Source organism: Gymnogyps californianus, chromosome Z (genome assembly GCF_018139145.2).
Source record: "Gymnogyps californianus isolate 813 chromosome Z, ASM1813914v2, whole genome shotgun sequence".
Classification (NCBI taxonomy): domain Eukaryota; kingdom Metazoa; phylum Chordata; class Aves; order Accipitriformes; family Cathartidae; genus Gymnogyps; species Gymnogyps californianus.
In genome coordinates this window covers 59814786-59829003 of record NC_059500.1, presented here as the reverse complement: position 1 = coordinate 59829003, position 14218 = coordinate 59814786, and the positions used below count along the sequence as shown (strand labels likewise).

The 14218-nt window shown below is 45.5% G+C and overlaps 1 protein-coding gene across 1 annotated transcript in view; it reads left to right on the top strand.

Annotated features, from left to right (window-relative positions):
- Window positions 1–8897: 8897 nt before the first annotated feature.
- The window catches only part of SERINC5 (serine incorporator 5), a 43750-nt gene continuing 38429 nt past the window's right edge, over window positions 8898–14218 (top strand). The window contains exon 1 of the mRNA XM_050912690.1: window positions 8898–8956. Coding sequence (XP_050768647.1) covers window positions 8930–8956 — 27 coding nt within the window. The 5' untranslated portion in view covers window positions 8898–8929. The remainder of the gene's footprint in view (window positions 8957–14218) is intronic.

Genomic DNA, 14218 nt, shown 5'->3' with positions numbered 1-14218 from the left:
ACAAGGCTACTGTCTTGTATGCTTTGAGTCACGTGTTTACCACAGCAGATGCTCAAAAATAGCAGTGCTTCTGTATAAGTTCAGGAGCTGTTCCCTTCCAGCTCCCACGCTGCAATTCATTTGGCATACTGTGCACTGCGTGTACGGTTGGGGCCTGTTCTATACTGTGAGGGTATACAGTAAGTCTTGTTTTCAGCTGAGTTCATGAATGAAGCACCTGTGTCAGGGGCTAAAATTGCCTTGCTCTTAATGGTGGTGGTGTCCATAGATAAAGTGTATGTACATCACAGGGTAAGATAAGATTAGAAAAAGGATCAGCACAGTATTTTTTCTTCATCTCAGCTTTTTGGATAGTTTGATTTAACTTTTGTGACTTAGGTCAGAACTCTGGAAGGAATATTTGGGACTCCTGCTGAATATAACTTAATATGCAATCATATCCTATTAGTCATCTAAATACTGTTTAATTTGTGACTTGGTTACCTTGTAAGCTTTATATCATGCTAATCGTGCTTCAGCTTTGACAATCTGTCTTTTATCACACCAACTCATTGAATATACAGCTGCTGCAATCTACTTGGCTTCTGTTCAGAACCACAATAATCAAGGATTGTTTGTCTTGAGCCTGCAATGTGCATGCTTGTGCAAAGGTCTAAGTTGTACACTTGTGCAAACTGGAGCATAATCTAAATGCCTTCTCTCTTGGGTTGAGACAGTTCTTCTGCCCTTACCACCTTTTTATCATGAGTTACTGCTGTTTCTTCCTGAAAAGTTAGTACTCCTCTTTGCAAACTTGATGGCTCTTACCTCGAGACTTAATGGAATTTGAGTAACTTCTGTGCATTGTACTGATATTGTTTATATAACTGAATTAAAACTTTGTTTTCTTCCTTCCAGTTTGTTGCCACAATATATGTAGCAAAACTCATTGTATGACACACAATACAGAAGGAGAAGGTGCTCTCTGTTTTAAACAAAACTGATCTCATTTTCTCACAGATACCAGGATTACTTGTGGTGGCATGGAGAACAAGGACTGCTAGCTATCACGTCCTCATCTTGTCTCCCTGGTTCTTTATTGGTGCCAACGCTGTGTGATCCCTGCAGCCTTTTTGTTTTGACAAAGAAAGCTCAGAGCCAGATTGAGTTGTAACATACAGTTGTTGCTTTGCATTTGTGATATGCTCTTATCCATGGTGTGGCCTTGATGCTGTCAGCACTCTAGGCAGCACTGCCAGTTCTTTGCTTTTACCTGTGTTCATTCTTGGCTTCTGTGACTGTTCTTGTTCTCTTGACTTAACTGCATGTACACTGCTCACTTAACTCCTACTCAGCCGTTTCTTCTGGTGCACAAATGTTTATGCTCCATGTGCTCCAATGTAATGATTCCTTTAAGAGCAGGTTTCACCTGTGATCTTTTAATGCTCATTTGCTTCTCCAAGGGAAGGGAGGAATTGTTACAAAAAAGGCTATAGTTAGGCCTGCTTTTCATTGAATCCCTCTGTTCCCCCTTGCATTTCATACTCAACTATGTCAGCTTCGTCTCTGAGATAAGGTATTCTTTCCACATGGCTGCAATAAAATCACAGGATAAAACAGGGATAGGTGTGGATGTAGCTTGTCAGGTTATGATAGAGAAACGTCTCAGAGAGCTAAACTGAGTGCTTTGAACACTTCTGGCAGGCTGTGTTTTGACATACACCTTGCTGATATCCGGTAGTGTGAGAGGCTGGGAAAAAGACATGCATGGCTGCAGTCTCTTTTTGGCTCCAAAATACAGCACTGCCTAGGAAAACCTTCTGTTGATTCTAATCTTCCTGAAGACCTGCTGGGAATTACATTTGTTCCTCCTGTAGCCCACCACCACTACCAGGAAGGCTCCAGAAGCAGCTCTGTTCTTGCTACCTTGAGAACTCCACTTGGCCAAACTTTGTTCATCGTATAATGCCAATTTCTCATTTTCAAGCTTCCCCGAATAGAGCTGGAATAAAATCTCAATTTTGGTGCTGTTGAACTAGCCTCATATCACCTCTGTGGTCAATTCTAGTATTTGCTCCCCGCCCCCCCCTCTTCTATTTGTGAGCAACTTACTGAGAAAATTTCTATTTATTTCCTTTTAGAAACTCTTATTCTTGCAAATAAAAGGACGGGGTTGGGCGGGGAGGGTTCTGTCTCTTCCTTCCAAAGAATCAAATCCACAGGCAGGCAGGTCCCGCACGAGGATTTTCTGAGAGGTTTGTTGTGTGGTCAGTGCAGAGGCCATCGGTGTTGTGACCATTTCCTCTAGTGCCGTCAGCTCAAATTGTGCCCGGAAACATTCACACTAACAGCATTCATTACTGCGATAAGAACAGTATGGTATGCAGAGAAGGGAGGAGGAGAAGGGGACATTTCATTCTTCATTAGAAAGCATTAGTGGAATGTGGTTTATTGCCTACTACAAGATGTTTGTGCCACTTCAACAGGGACACTGACAGTTAACACTAAGCTGACTGACAACAGGTTGTGAGCTATGTGCTTTGGTTTTGGGAAACCTCCAGTTTGGACGAGGCTGGTAGGCAGGTACCCTCAAAGAATACTTACGCTGTCCTGCATGGATTTGCCATCCATGAATGAATCAATCTCTCTCTTTTTTGTTTTTTTTTTTTAAGGAAGAAGTTCACTGACAAAGAAAATTAACAGATAATTAACAAAGTATTGCAATGTGCCACTTCTGAAGAAGTCTACTACTGGGTTGAGAAATGTAAAACTGTCTTTTTCTTGCTACTTGAAACTTACCCATATGTTTAGGAGCTTCCTCTGGTTTTCGCACATCAGCATCCTGAGGAAGTCAACAGTGCAGAAAGACAGTGCCACCATGGTTTTTATCTTTATATATGATGGTAGAAAGTGATTTTAATCTATCAGACTTAATTGCAGGAGTTGAAATGCTCATTTACAATCGGATCCGTTTTCCCCGCCACTAGAGGCAGCGTCTGACAGAGAAATAAGGCAGGTGGTCGGAAGTGGTAACGACTGTCTGATCCTAACCTAACACTTGCCTCTTCGAGAATCATCACTCTGCCAGCTTGAAGCTCCTTGTAAGGACAGAGGACTGGGCTGTCTCTCAGCATGCAGCTTAAGCCTGCTTAACTTCATATGCTTGTAGAACTTCTTTATAAGACCCTTTATATTGACCTTATCTAGTAACTCGGGGGCATGCAGGCTTCCTTTCTTCCATCTGTCACTCATTAACTCCAGTAAGACTTAGTGCCTCAAGCCAGCACCAGACTCCCTGCTGCTGGCTGTTTACCTGAGTGTCAGAAATGTGTAAATGTGCTGGGAAATGCTGCTGTCTCCTTTTCTCCTAGCACAATATTTCCTTAGCGTCACCCGAGTTAAATGTCTATGTTAGTTATTTGTAAGGTAAAGGTTATTAGCTGTGATTAAGAAACCTGAGACATCATATAATAAAATCCTGATTTAGGCATGAAAAGCTATACTGCATACGGTTGCTGAGAGGTCAGAAAGAATGACATTTATAATTGGCTTTACATGGTATTGTGCTAAAAAGGGCCAACAAAGAGTGTGCAAATGCAGCACCTGGAGAGTTCACTGCAAAGCTGTGTAATATTACTCTTCTGTACTTTGGTTACAAAAATTAACCTACTCAGGAAGGTTTAGTTGGTGCATTTCCTTAATAGACAATGCAGATTTTAATCCACTTTGAATTAACATTGGAGTGAAAAAACAACTAAGCAGCCAGTTTATTAAACTATCATTCTCAAAATAAAAGTGTTTTTTTAAACAAATTTGCCTGGAAATACCAGCCTTGTGGGTTTTTTAATACTAAAATCTTCAAGTGCTATGAAATGCTTTCTTTCAAGTCCAACAAATGATTTAAAACATTTCATTTGATCAGAAGCTAACCAAATTTGACTACGTAAGTGCATGGATTTTTTTTTTCCTTTTGAAAAATTTTTTTTTTTTAAATAACTACTGCCAGCTAGAAAAGATTAGTGTGAATTATGGAACACTAATAAAGATATAGTGGAAGATACCACCATTTAGCGTTATGACCAACCTGATATTCTGGAAGGGCCGGTTACATGTGCATGTCTGGCCCCACATACACTGACAGTCTCTGTCATCTGCCCCATCTCAGAGATTTATAGTTGCAAGTTGCTCTCGCCTTGCACTGGCAGATCATTCAGTGCTCTCTTTGCTATTATAGTTGTTCTGTGTGCCTCTGTCACCTCCACACACACTCTTGAAGGTGATCATCCAATTACAGCAGTAATACATACCATAGTATATAAGTGTTACTAGATCTCAAGCCAACTGATGCTTTTCTGAAAGCTGCTGCTGGAAGATGCAGTCTCCCACCCCTAGAGAGGCTGACAACAGTTTGAAAGCTTAGATCCTAAAAGCTCAAACATCAAAAGACAACATAAAAGTTACATTTTTTTTTCCTGTCATTGGACTCTTTGCAGCCATTATTGTAATGCACTTATTTATTTTTAAACAGAGTAGCAACTGGAGAGTCAAATAAGTAGGGTGTAGCGGCCAAGAACTCCAAGCTAAAAGAGTAAGTGGTGACCTGGTGCTCTTGGCAAATACTGTCATGGGCCATACCCTGCCCTTGGGCTGCCTGCACCGAGCCAAGCATTAAAACACCTCTGAGATGCTTCAACTGCTAATGGTGCACCTTTGTGTCTGAGTGGGCTATCCCCACTTGCTTTTTGTCAGGTCCACAGCTATACTGTGCTGTGGCAGCTGGTCCTGGCACGATTCCTAGATGCACTGGCTTTTGGAGGATATCCAAAGGTTCTGGAAGCCCTTAGCTACCTAAGAGGATCTGGGGAGAAGTGGTCCATAATCCAGGTGCTGGTGCATACTTGGGGAAAAAACCTGAGGAAGTCGTGAGTTTATTATGGCCTGCAGCCACCTAGACTGTGAGACGGGGATGGTCTTGCAGTCACACACAAGTAAAACTCCTAGGTGGTAAATAAACTATTTTTATGGTCTGATCACACGTTTGCATGGTGCTCCCCTTTACTGGAATACCTTTGCCACAGGAAACTATTCCAGCAAACATCACAGCAGTTAGGTCATTAGCTGTGCCAGAGGTTCAGTTTGGATCTGAGTGGTGGTTTCCAGAACACGTGCATGCACGTGCACAGACATTTCCCCTCCTTCCCATAACCACATTTTTGACTGGTGTCTAATTGCTAGGCTCAAGCAAAATATGCCTTTACCTAAAAAGCAATTTCACATCTTTTGTATTTTAACAGGCATATAAAGTCTAAATTTACACTATAAAAATGAGCTAATTTTATGTAAGTGGCCACCATGATGAGTAACAACCTGGTTTTGTTTTCTTTCTGATTGCATTTACATTTGGAAAGATTTTCTGTATTTCATTTCACCTGAAAAACAGCCAAGTGGTAGATTTCTCCTCATTGGATGCAGACTTTTTGTGCTCTTCTCTTTGCCAGTTGGCACAAACCAAAATCCTTTCATTACTGAAAAATCTTGGTATTACAAAACATTGAAAGCATAATTTCAAGTTGCAGCTTCATTTCACAAGGTGTGAACAAAACGGCAAAATTCCTAATATTCTTACCCTAAAATACACTGAGCTGGTTCATACTATGTGAGTACTGAGGAAGCACAGAGTCCTTGAGCATTCCTGGTAAGTTATGATTTCCCTGTACTATGCCAAAAAACTTTCCGCTTCACCATGAACATCTTTTGAGTTCTCTATAGAGGTAGTAACACTGCATTCTTCTCACAGTGAAGGGGGACAGTGAGAACCTCTGCTTCTGTTACAATAATCCATGTAGAAACGGGCTGGGAATGAGTAAAGTGGATGCATGTAAAGATGCAACATCTGCAAGTGAAACTGCAGTTGGGATCCAACTTTGAGCAAAGCTGATGTGCCACAGAAGGTCTCTGATGTGTACGAAACAGGGCTGGATATCTTGCAGGCAGAGTTTTGTAGGCTGCCTGAAGGTAAGTGGATCAAAGTGACGTGCTTCTGGGGCTTCAGGTTCTGCTACTCTGCTCTGCTTGTGTACACACCAAGTGAGGAAAGTGGCTTGCTCCCAGGGCACAGCAGGCTTCTTACCAGGATTTTGTCTGGGAGGTGCCACACGGTTACAGCTTCTAACCGAACGCTTCATTCCTTGCTCCCCAGCACCTGAACTGAGACCAGAGTTGTAACTCCATTCCTGGGTATTCCTTTGCTGTCTTACTTACCATGGGGCCACTTCTTGCCCCCATTCTGCCTGACTCATTAAATCTCTGTAAATCTATATTCATAAAATTCCTTACAAAAAGCAAGGCCAAAGCATCTTGCCTTTCTCTACTGATGCTATGGATTCCCTGTCACTTGAAAGCTCTAAGTCAGAACTAGCCTCTTCAAAGAGGCACTCTTTACCCTGCCAAAAGGAACAGTTTGAGGCAGGAACTACTGGCTGAAGATTTCTGGCCCGTGAATCAGGTTAGGGGAACACAACAGCCTTTTCTGATTTCAGAATATGTATTTGATGGGTAAACCTTATTCTAAATGCATGGATAGTTCCAGAGTGAGAGTTCTTTTCATGCAGTAACATCTGCTCATTGCTTTGCTATTAGCCTGCTTAATGCTTGCCAGCAACACAGCAGGAAAGTTCAAGCCTTTCTGGTGACGAATTTTTCACTCAAAAAGCCAAGGCGCACATCCCAGGGCTCAAGCTCTGCTGTTTTCTTCAGTGCAGAAGCTGGATTTATTTGTGTCAGTGATAATGGTGCTGGCATTGGCAGACCTGCATGGAGCAATGAATTAATGGCGTTCCCCACCCAGTGAATGCTTGTTGCTATTGCAGACACGCTGATGTGGGTGTACTCTTCCACCATACCCGTATGTCACCTTCACCAGTCTCTCTTTGCAAGACAGTTTCCTTTTCAAATCAAACCTCAGGTTCTCCTTCATGTTTTGAGTTGATTTTGCAGATACGGAAATTAAGCAAAGCCTGACCAGTCAGCTTCTCGTGATTGTATAAGAAGTCTGGAACAGAAATAGAAGATGAACACAGTTTTGCTGAGTTCTTACTATGCTGTGATGCTCGTGTTCCTGTGTCTTAACCACATGCTTCAAGAACCTGACTATGTTTCGAAGTTAAAAAAACCAGTGGTTTTCCATTGCCTGTTCACTGGCCACACTGCTTTCCTGTCTGTTCTTCATTTCTTGATTCTTTCTCTTCAGCCCTGCCTCTGGGGAGAGGAGCTGTAAATCAGAGAAGGTGTGCTGAGACTCCTACCCCCAGTCGTGACTTGAGGAGTCCTCACCTGAGGTTAGGGCTTTTGCTGCTCCTACAGAGCAGCAGCGTCAGCCGCATTGGTGCCTGAACTGTGGTGGGGTCCTCTGGGATGCCCGCAAGCTGGTGTCCTTTGCAGCTAAATAACCATCTGGTTGACAGAATTAATCTTACAACAGTGGTAAATACTCTGTCTCTAACTGAGTACATGCAGATGTTAGAGCACCATTAAAAATAAAGCACGTCTGCTTTTTATAAACTGTACCCTTACGGTAACTCTGGTCTCTTCGGTCCCCGGTGTAAGACCAAATTACGTAACGCCGATTCATCACATGATACACTTCGTAAAGCATCGACTCTCTGTTTGTTTGCACACACGAGGAAAAACAAAGGGGTTTTACGTAATACATCCTGCAATCCATACCAATTTCCTTTTTGGTAGGTGTAGCTAAGTTATGTACATGTATGTACCTGTATGCAGTTTAATAGCTTTTAGTCGCACTGAATTCCTAAAGCTCGGACATTTTGAGACTAAAGTTCAAAATAGTTATCTTAAATATTGTAGCGCACGCACAGAGGGGCAACAAAGCAGACAAGGTGAGGGAGTCTTTTGAGAGAGACCCTCATTGCTACTGTTGGTGGCTTTGCCTGCAATAGCAAAGATACCCTGTCGTCACATAGGAAGCTGAGAAATGCTCAGCTACTGCCTAGTACTATACTTGGTTCCTAGCAACTGATGCTGGAGAAAGTATTTCAGAAACACCGGGAAAGATCTCAGCACCTGTCAGGAAAGCACAGCTCTCAAGCCGTTCTTTGAGCAAACACAACTTTTCCACGAAGGTGCGGGCACTGTAAGGGCTATGGGATGCGGCAAAGCAGTTTGAACCCAAGGTTGGTGCGTTGCAGTGTTAAACCTGCATTTGATGCCTGGTCTTTTAAGATCCCTGCGTTTATTTGTCTTACCCAGTGAGTGCGTTAAATTCTAGCTACTAAAAAACCGATGTTTTAGAGGGTATACGAGCAGGCGAGTGATCTTGGCAGTGTCCATGAGAGCAGGACAGCCTGTGGAGACCAGTCCTGCATGGATTCACTCCGAACGGCAGAGCTGCAGACCGACCTGCCACGTCTGTTGGCTCGGGCAAGCGAAATAAGAAAGTTCAAACGCGCTGCACCGACTGCTGGGCAAGACAAATGCCCTGGCGCCTGTAGCCCAGGTACGGTTCCCCCTGGGCCAGGCTGGGAGAGTGGGTGGGTGCTCTCCCCACCGGCGCACCTGGGGCTCCCGGTTCAGAGGGCGTCCCCTCGCTCGGGGAAGGCGGGCCTCCGGCGGGGCAGGCCGGCTGGCGAGGCCCGCCGGAGGCAGCAGCAACGACCGCGGCGGGCGGCCACGGCGGCGGCCGTTACGCGGCGGTTCGGGGCCCGGAGCCCCCAGGCCCGGACCCCCCCGCCGCCGCCGCGCAGGCTGACGACAGCGGAAGCCGGGCGGCGGGGCCGGGCCGAGGGCGTCGCGGCCGGCAGCCGGGCAGAGGCGGTGCCGCTCCGCCCGCGGCGGCGGCGCCCCGCGCGCTGCCCTGCCTTGCCCAGCCCAGCCCTGCCCGCTCCTGCATGAGGGAGGCAGCGAGGGAGCCAGGCCGCGCCGCGCCGCCGGCATGTCCGCGCCCTGCTGCGCCGGCCAGGTAGGAGGCTGGGGGGGCCGCCGGGAGGCCGGCAGGTGTGGGCGGCGGGCGGTGCGGGCCCCGCAAGCCCCCGCGGCACCGGGCGGGGCGGGGGGGGGGGACGGACGGACGGTCCGACGGTCGTCACGGAGAGCGAGGTCCCGGGGCAGCGCCCCGCGGGGTCGGGGTGGTGACGGCCCACCGCGGGGGACGGAGAGCCCGGGACGGGACGGGACGGGGCCAGGGGGCCGCATCCCTCCGCCGCAGCTTCGCGCTCTCCACGGACAGCCTCCGGGGAGCCGTCCTAGCCAGGACAATTAACGCCTTAAAATAATAGCAGCACTTGCAGAGGAGGAGCCGAGTGCAGCGGGGGTGCCCGTCTGTAAAGCCTGGCTCTTTAAGTGTTTACAGTGGTGTTTTTCCGGAGTTTCCTGGATGAATTCCCCTCGTGTTTCAGGCGCGCAGGCAGTTGAACGCTGCCTGTCTCCCCAGGGCGCGTACGGGCAAGCAGAGCGTCGCTCTGCTCGCGGGCGTCCGCATCAGGAGCTGTGGTGGGGCAATGGGATGCGGATGAAGACGCGGACATTGAGAGGAGCCTTCCCAAAGACCTGCACTGCAAGGAGCAATTCCCAGAGGGGTGACAGATCGCGTAGAGCTACGAGAGGCGGTTAGATAATTGCCACTGGTGCCTGGTGGTGGGGAGATGAGACCCCATGGTACAAGAAGTGGAATGGTCTTAACTTCTCTCTTAGCTGCTGGCTGCCTGGCACTCCTCAGACCCTTTCACAAACTCCTTTAAATTGGGCTTGTGGGAAGATTCAGCAAGTGCAGGTGCTGGCAGAGGAAGTGAGTGATGAGAGCAAGTGGTGATGGAGGGCAGTGCGGGACCTACGCCCTTCAGCATCCATGCGGTGAGGAATCACTGCTCCGCATCTTACCGCGGTGCACCTGTTTTCTTAATTGAATCCGTTCTGATGGATAAAGGACTGTGGACTTGGAGGAGAAGGGTGGCCGCGAGGCTGCGTCCAGATCTCCTTCTTGGTTGCGCTCAAGGGAGGGACTTCTCTTCCTACCAGTTGTCTCTCTGGCCTGCTGTCAGACCACATCTCCCCCAGGCACTTTATTTTGTGCTCCATTTTCCCAAATCTCCACTTCTGCAATAGAAACACGTTACTACTTGTCCTGTCTGCAACAGACTAGCCAGTGAGCTTATTCCTATTGTTTTACATATTTAAACACCTTACGGTCCTAATTCTGTTGGTATGTCTTCACTGGTCACGCTGCCCACCCGCAGCATGTGATTATTCTCTTGTTTTTGTGTGAGCCAACTGGAAAAAATCCCAGATCTTTCCTGAAGGTTGAAATCCCAGGCTAGATTTGGTCTTCCGGCTGCGGTTCTTTCAATCTTCAGTGGGCTGGGAGGATTACTGAGCGTGCCGCCATACCCCCGTTCTCCACGAGCTCCCCTGCGCCTCGCCAAACAGCCCTGGGTAGTCGTGGGGGACAGCAGTCACTGCATTTGCTAATATTCCTCTTAAAGCAGGGGGTCGCCCTGACTGCTGCTGCATGCATTTTGGCAGCGTGTGAAACAAGTTTTTGAGCAGCTCAACAAAGTGCTGGTAGTAGGTGCTGTTACTGCAGTGGTTCATAGCTGTTTGCATTTTCCTTGCTTGTTTTGGTGTAGCTCCTGGAGAAGTAACTTAATACCAAGAGGATGAAACCGTTGTGAGACTTGTGTGGTGAATGGCATGGCTTTAGCATGACCAAACTTTGAGACATTCTTAAAGCCGCTGTTCCTACCCCATGTAGTAATATCTGACAGTAATGTGTTTTCTTGACACTGGTGTGTCACTTTGGGGTCTGTAAATAAACTGAACTCCTTAGCGATGTTGGAGCCGAAGCAGAAGGCCTAAAGTAGATGCAGTCATAGCGCCAAAATTATGCAATACCCTGGGGAGATGTATTCTGCTGGCTCAAGCACTATTTTTGATGTAAGACTTATCTGTGCTAAATATGGCGTATTGCTGGAGTTATACCAGCGAATTTAGTGCAGATAACCTTTTTATAGGCTAAGATGATAAATGGCGTAAACCATGTTTCAATAGCATGCAGTGTAACTTTTTAAAAAGGAAGAATGGTCTTTGCCTTCATGACTTGATTTAGTCCAACCTTGATGAGGGGATGTTTGTTTTACATGATTAATACACAAGAAGAACAAAAGGGATAGAAGTTCTTCTTTCTCTCTCAACCCAACTTCTTCAGGCATTTTACGGGTACTGTTAGTCAAGCTGGAAAATCGAGAAGGAATTTAGCCTCTCCTTAAATGTTTCCCTGAAGATGAAGTTAACCCTGTCTCCAGAAACAGAGTTGATGTGCTTGAGGAAAGATGGAACTTTATACGACTCCTGAAGAACAACACTCATATTGGGTCCCTCCTTTTCCCCTACAATATACTAGTTTAATGGGTTTGATATCCCACAGGGTGGGGGGTTTTTGTATGAAATATTTTTGCCCTGTATATATCTGCCTCTCTGTTTCTGTGGATCTGCTTTCCTAGAACTGACTGAGATCATTGGTATTGTCCTTCTGAGCTGTGAAAGTGCAGTTATCGTGCGTGGATGTCTGTAGCTGATATCAAAGTTTTGTTGTGAGTTAACATCACTTGACTATCCATTTTTTCTCCATTCGTAACGCCAGCAAATTTTCCTGGTGTGAAGCAGACAATGAGTGATCGGTAGTTTAGGGTTTGGGTCAAACCATGCCAAACATCTAGCTGATGATGCCTGTCGGAATAAATGCATTCAGGCTTTGCAGCCCAGATTCCTGTTGTTAAAGGATACAGCAGCAAGCTGCCAAACTTCAGTGTACTTTGATTATGCTGATTTTGCACTCAAAAATTATTTAAAATAATCTTAGTTAACGTTACTGTGTGACTTGTATCCTTGCCAAGTAGACCCTGGGAACTTGCTTTCAAGGAGCTTGGCCATTTATAAACTTTAATTTCTGCAGTTGGTTTTTATTGGGCGATGTACAGCCTTGTTTTGAAGAGAATTGCGATTTTTAGGTTTCTGAGCTGTAATAAGCTTGCTAAATGTTTCTTCCTTTGCTAGCATTCTGTTGGTAGACCTATTTTGAGAATGCAGTGAGAATACAGTTTGGCTTGGGCCTCCACAATGCTTTTGATTACATAAAAACATCTGCTTAAATTGACAGGAAACAGGATTTTACATTTGGCTTTTCTTCAGTAGTTATTCTCAAGAGAATAAAGTTGAGATCATGGTTAAGAAAAGCAGCTGTTGCGGAAAATCTTTATTGCAAGGAATATGTTTTTTCCAGAGTTAAATAAATGTAATTTAGATAGTTAACATTAATTTTGGGGGCAGTATGTTGTAGCTGGGTTGTTCAAGAAGATGGATTTTTCAATTAGAACTGGTGGTTATTAAAGCTTATAAAGCTATTTTTGTAGGTCCATTAGAACTTGAGTGCTTTCTTTAATACTGTTCTGCACTTAGAAATCATATCATGTAGTAAATGCAGTAAGATCTACCACAAGTTAGAGTATCAGATTTTCATTTTATACCCAGACCTCTAATTCTCAGGGGTTTAAAAAAGAAAAAAAAAGCTTTATTTGTAAGATTCAGCTTGGCCAGTCTTATGACTTCTGGGGCTCATGGCTTTTGGGGCAAGGAAGGGAAGCCCTCCACGCGCTCCAGGGCTACCTGCCTCTCTGGCACGCACTGCCTGTTTGCATCTGCAGGTTGAGAAGGGGGCTTGCAGTCCTGTCTTCGTGGTCTCCTCATTACATGGTGAAAAGGGTGGCTTTGTCATCCTTGTCCAGGTTTGTGTCCTCTGAGGACATGGGGGCATTGCTGGGGCATGTGCATGGTGTGGTGCGCTGCAGTGCTATGGGATGGTGCCGGCAGCGTTCCTGGCTCCGCTCCACCTGGTACTCCCCAAAACACATCTCTCCTTCTGCAAATGGTCTTCCCGGGTGAGAGGGGTTTGGTTTATTGTGTTTAACCTGAGCTGGTCAGTTAAAAAAACAGAAATTTAGCTGTGGGTTTTACCCCTTCTCACAGCTACCTTTCCATGCCCCTGCCACTGCTATTAATCATGATTGAAGATGAAACTAGCTGTCTGAGGTCTGATGTGGAGTATTGTAGTGTACTCCACTTAAATACAGTTAGGAAAAACAGACTGGGGAAGGACTTCTTTCCCTGTTTATAGAAACATGGAGTTTTTGTTTTAAACAAATGGTTGCCTGAACAACTGAATTAGCAAAGCCTGGTTTTCTGCAGCTTTGTCCATTGAGGTTGGTATCTTACGTCGATTCCTTTTCTAATAAATACTGAACTTGAGTTGCAGCCTTTTCCTTGTTCAGGGTTGAGAGATCATTTTTCTCTGCTAAACCTTTTGCCTATTTTCAAGGAAATTGCAAGAACATAGTATCTTTGAGGCCCCCATCTGCCTGCCATAGCTGGATGAAATTTGCTGGTGGATTCAAAAGTGATTAGAAAGGGAGGGAAAAGCAACTAAAAGACGGTGAGATCCTGTAAGTGTGTATCATTTGACACTTGCATCGCTAGGTTGGAATCCTTTCCCTGGCACTGCGTAAGAGGCAGAAGATACTCTTTCTCATTCCAGGCAGAAGATAGTCTTTCTCATGCCTGCTTAATTTCCCATTGCTGCCTGATTTTTTTTTAACCTTTTCCTCTCACATCCCAGAAGTTGGTTGCGTTGTGGGTTTAAAGAAACAGCTTAAATACCCATGGCTCTACAGCTGCAGAGTGAAGGCAGTGTAAGAGCAGGACCTTCACTTTTAAGGGCAAGGGGATACTTTTCTGTGGAAGGATATAAATCCTACTGCTCCTTTTATTTTAATTTTTGCAAATGTAGGTATTCCAGGGTGTTTTTTCCATTACTGAGACTTTTATTACAATGGATGCACATGCAGTTGTGGGTGCAAGACATGCTTGTTTCAGGGCAGCAATTGAATGAAAGCCTGAGCTATGACTACAGTATAAGCTGAAGGTCTCGTCTGGAGCTGGCGACTGCTGTCATCCCAAACACATGCTGAGGCTGGATGGTGTGCTCAACTCAGGCATGTGAAAACGCTTCCAAGGTCCTTCTCATACCCAACTTAATGGTGCTTCCATTTCTTTCTCAACTGTGTGGGCTCTAATACGTTTTGACATGTTAAATGCCTGGCCTCCTAGATTTTTAGGCTGTGATTGACCATTCTGCCAACTGAATTTGACCTACTGCATTGTTCAGGTCACCCAA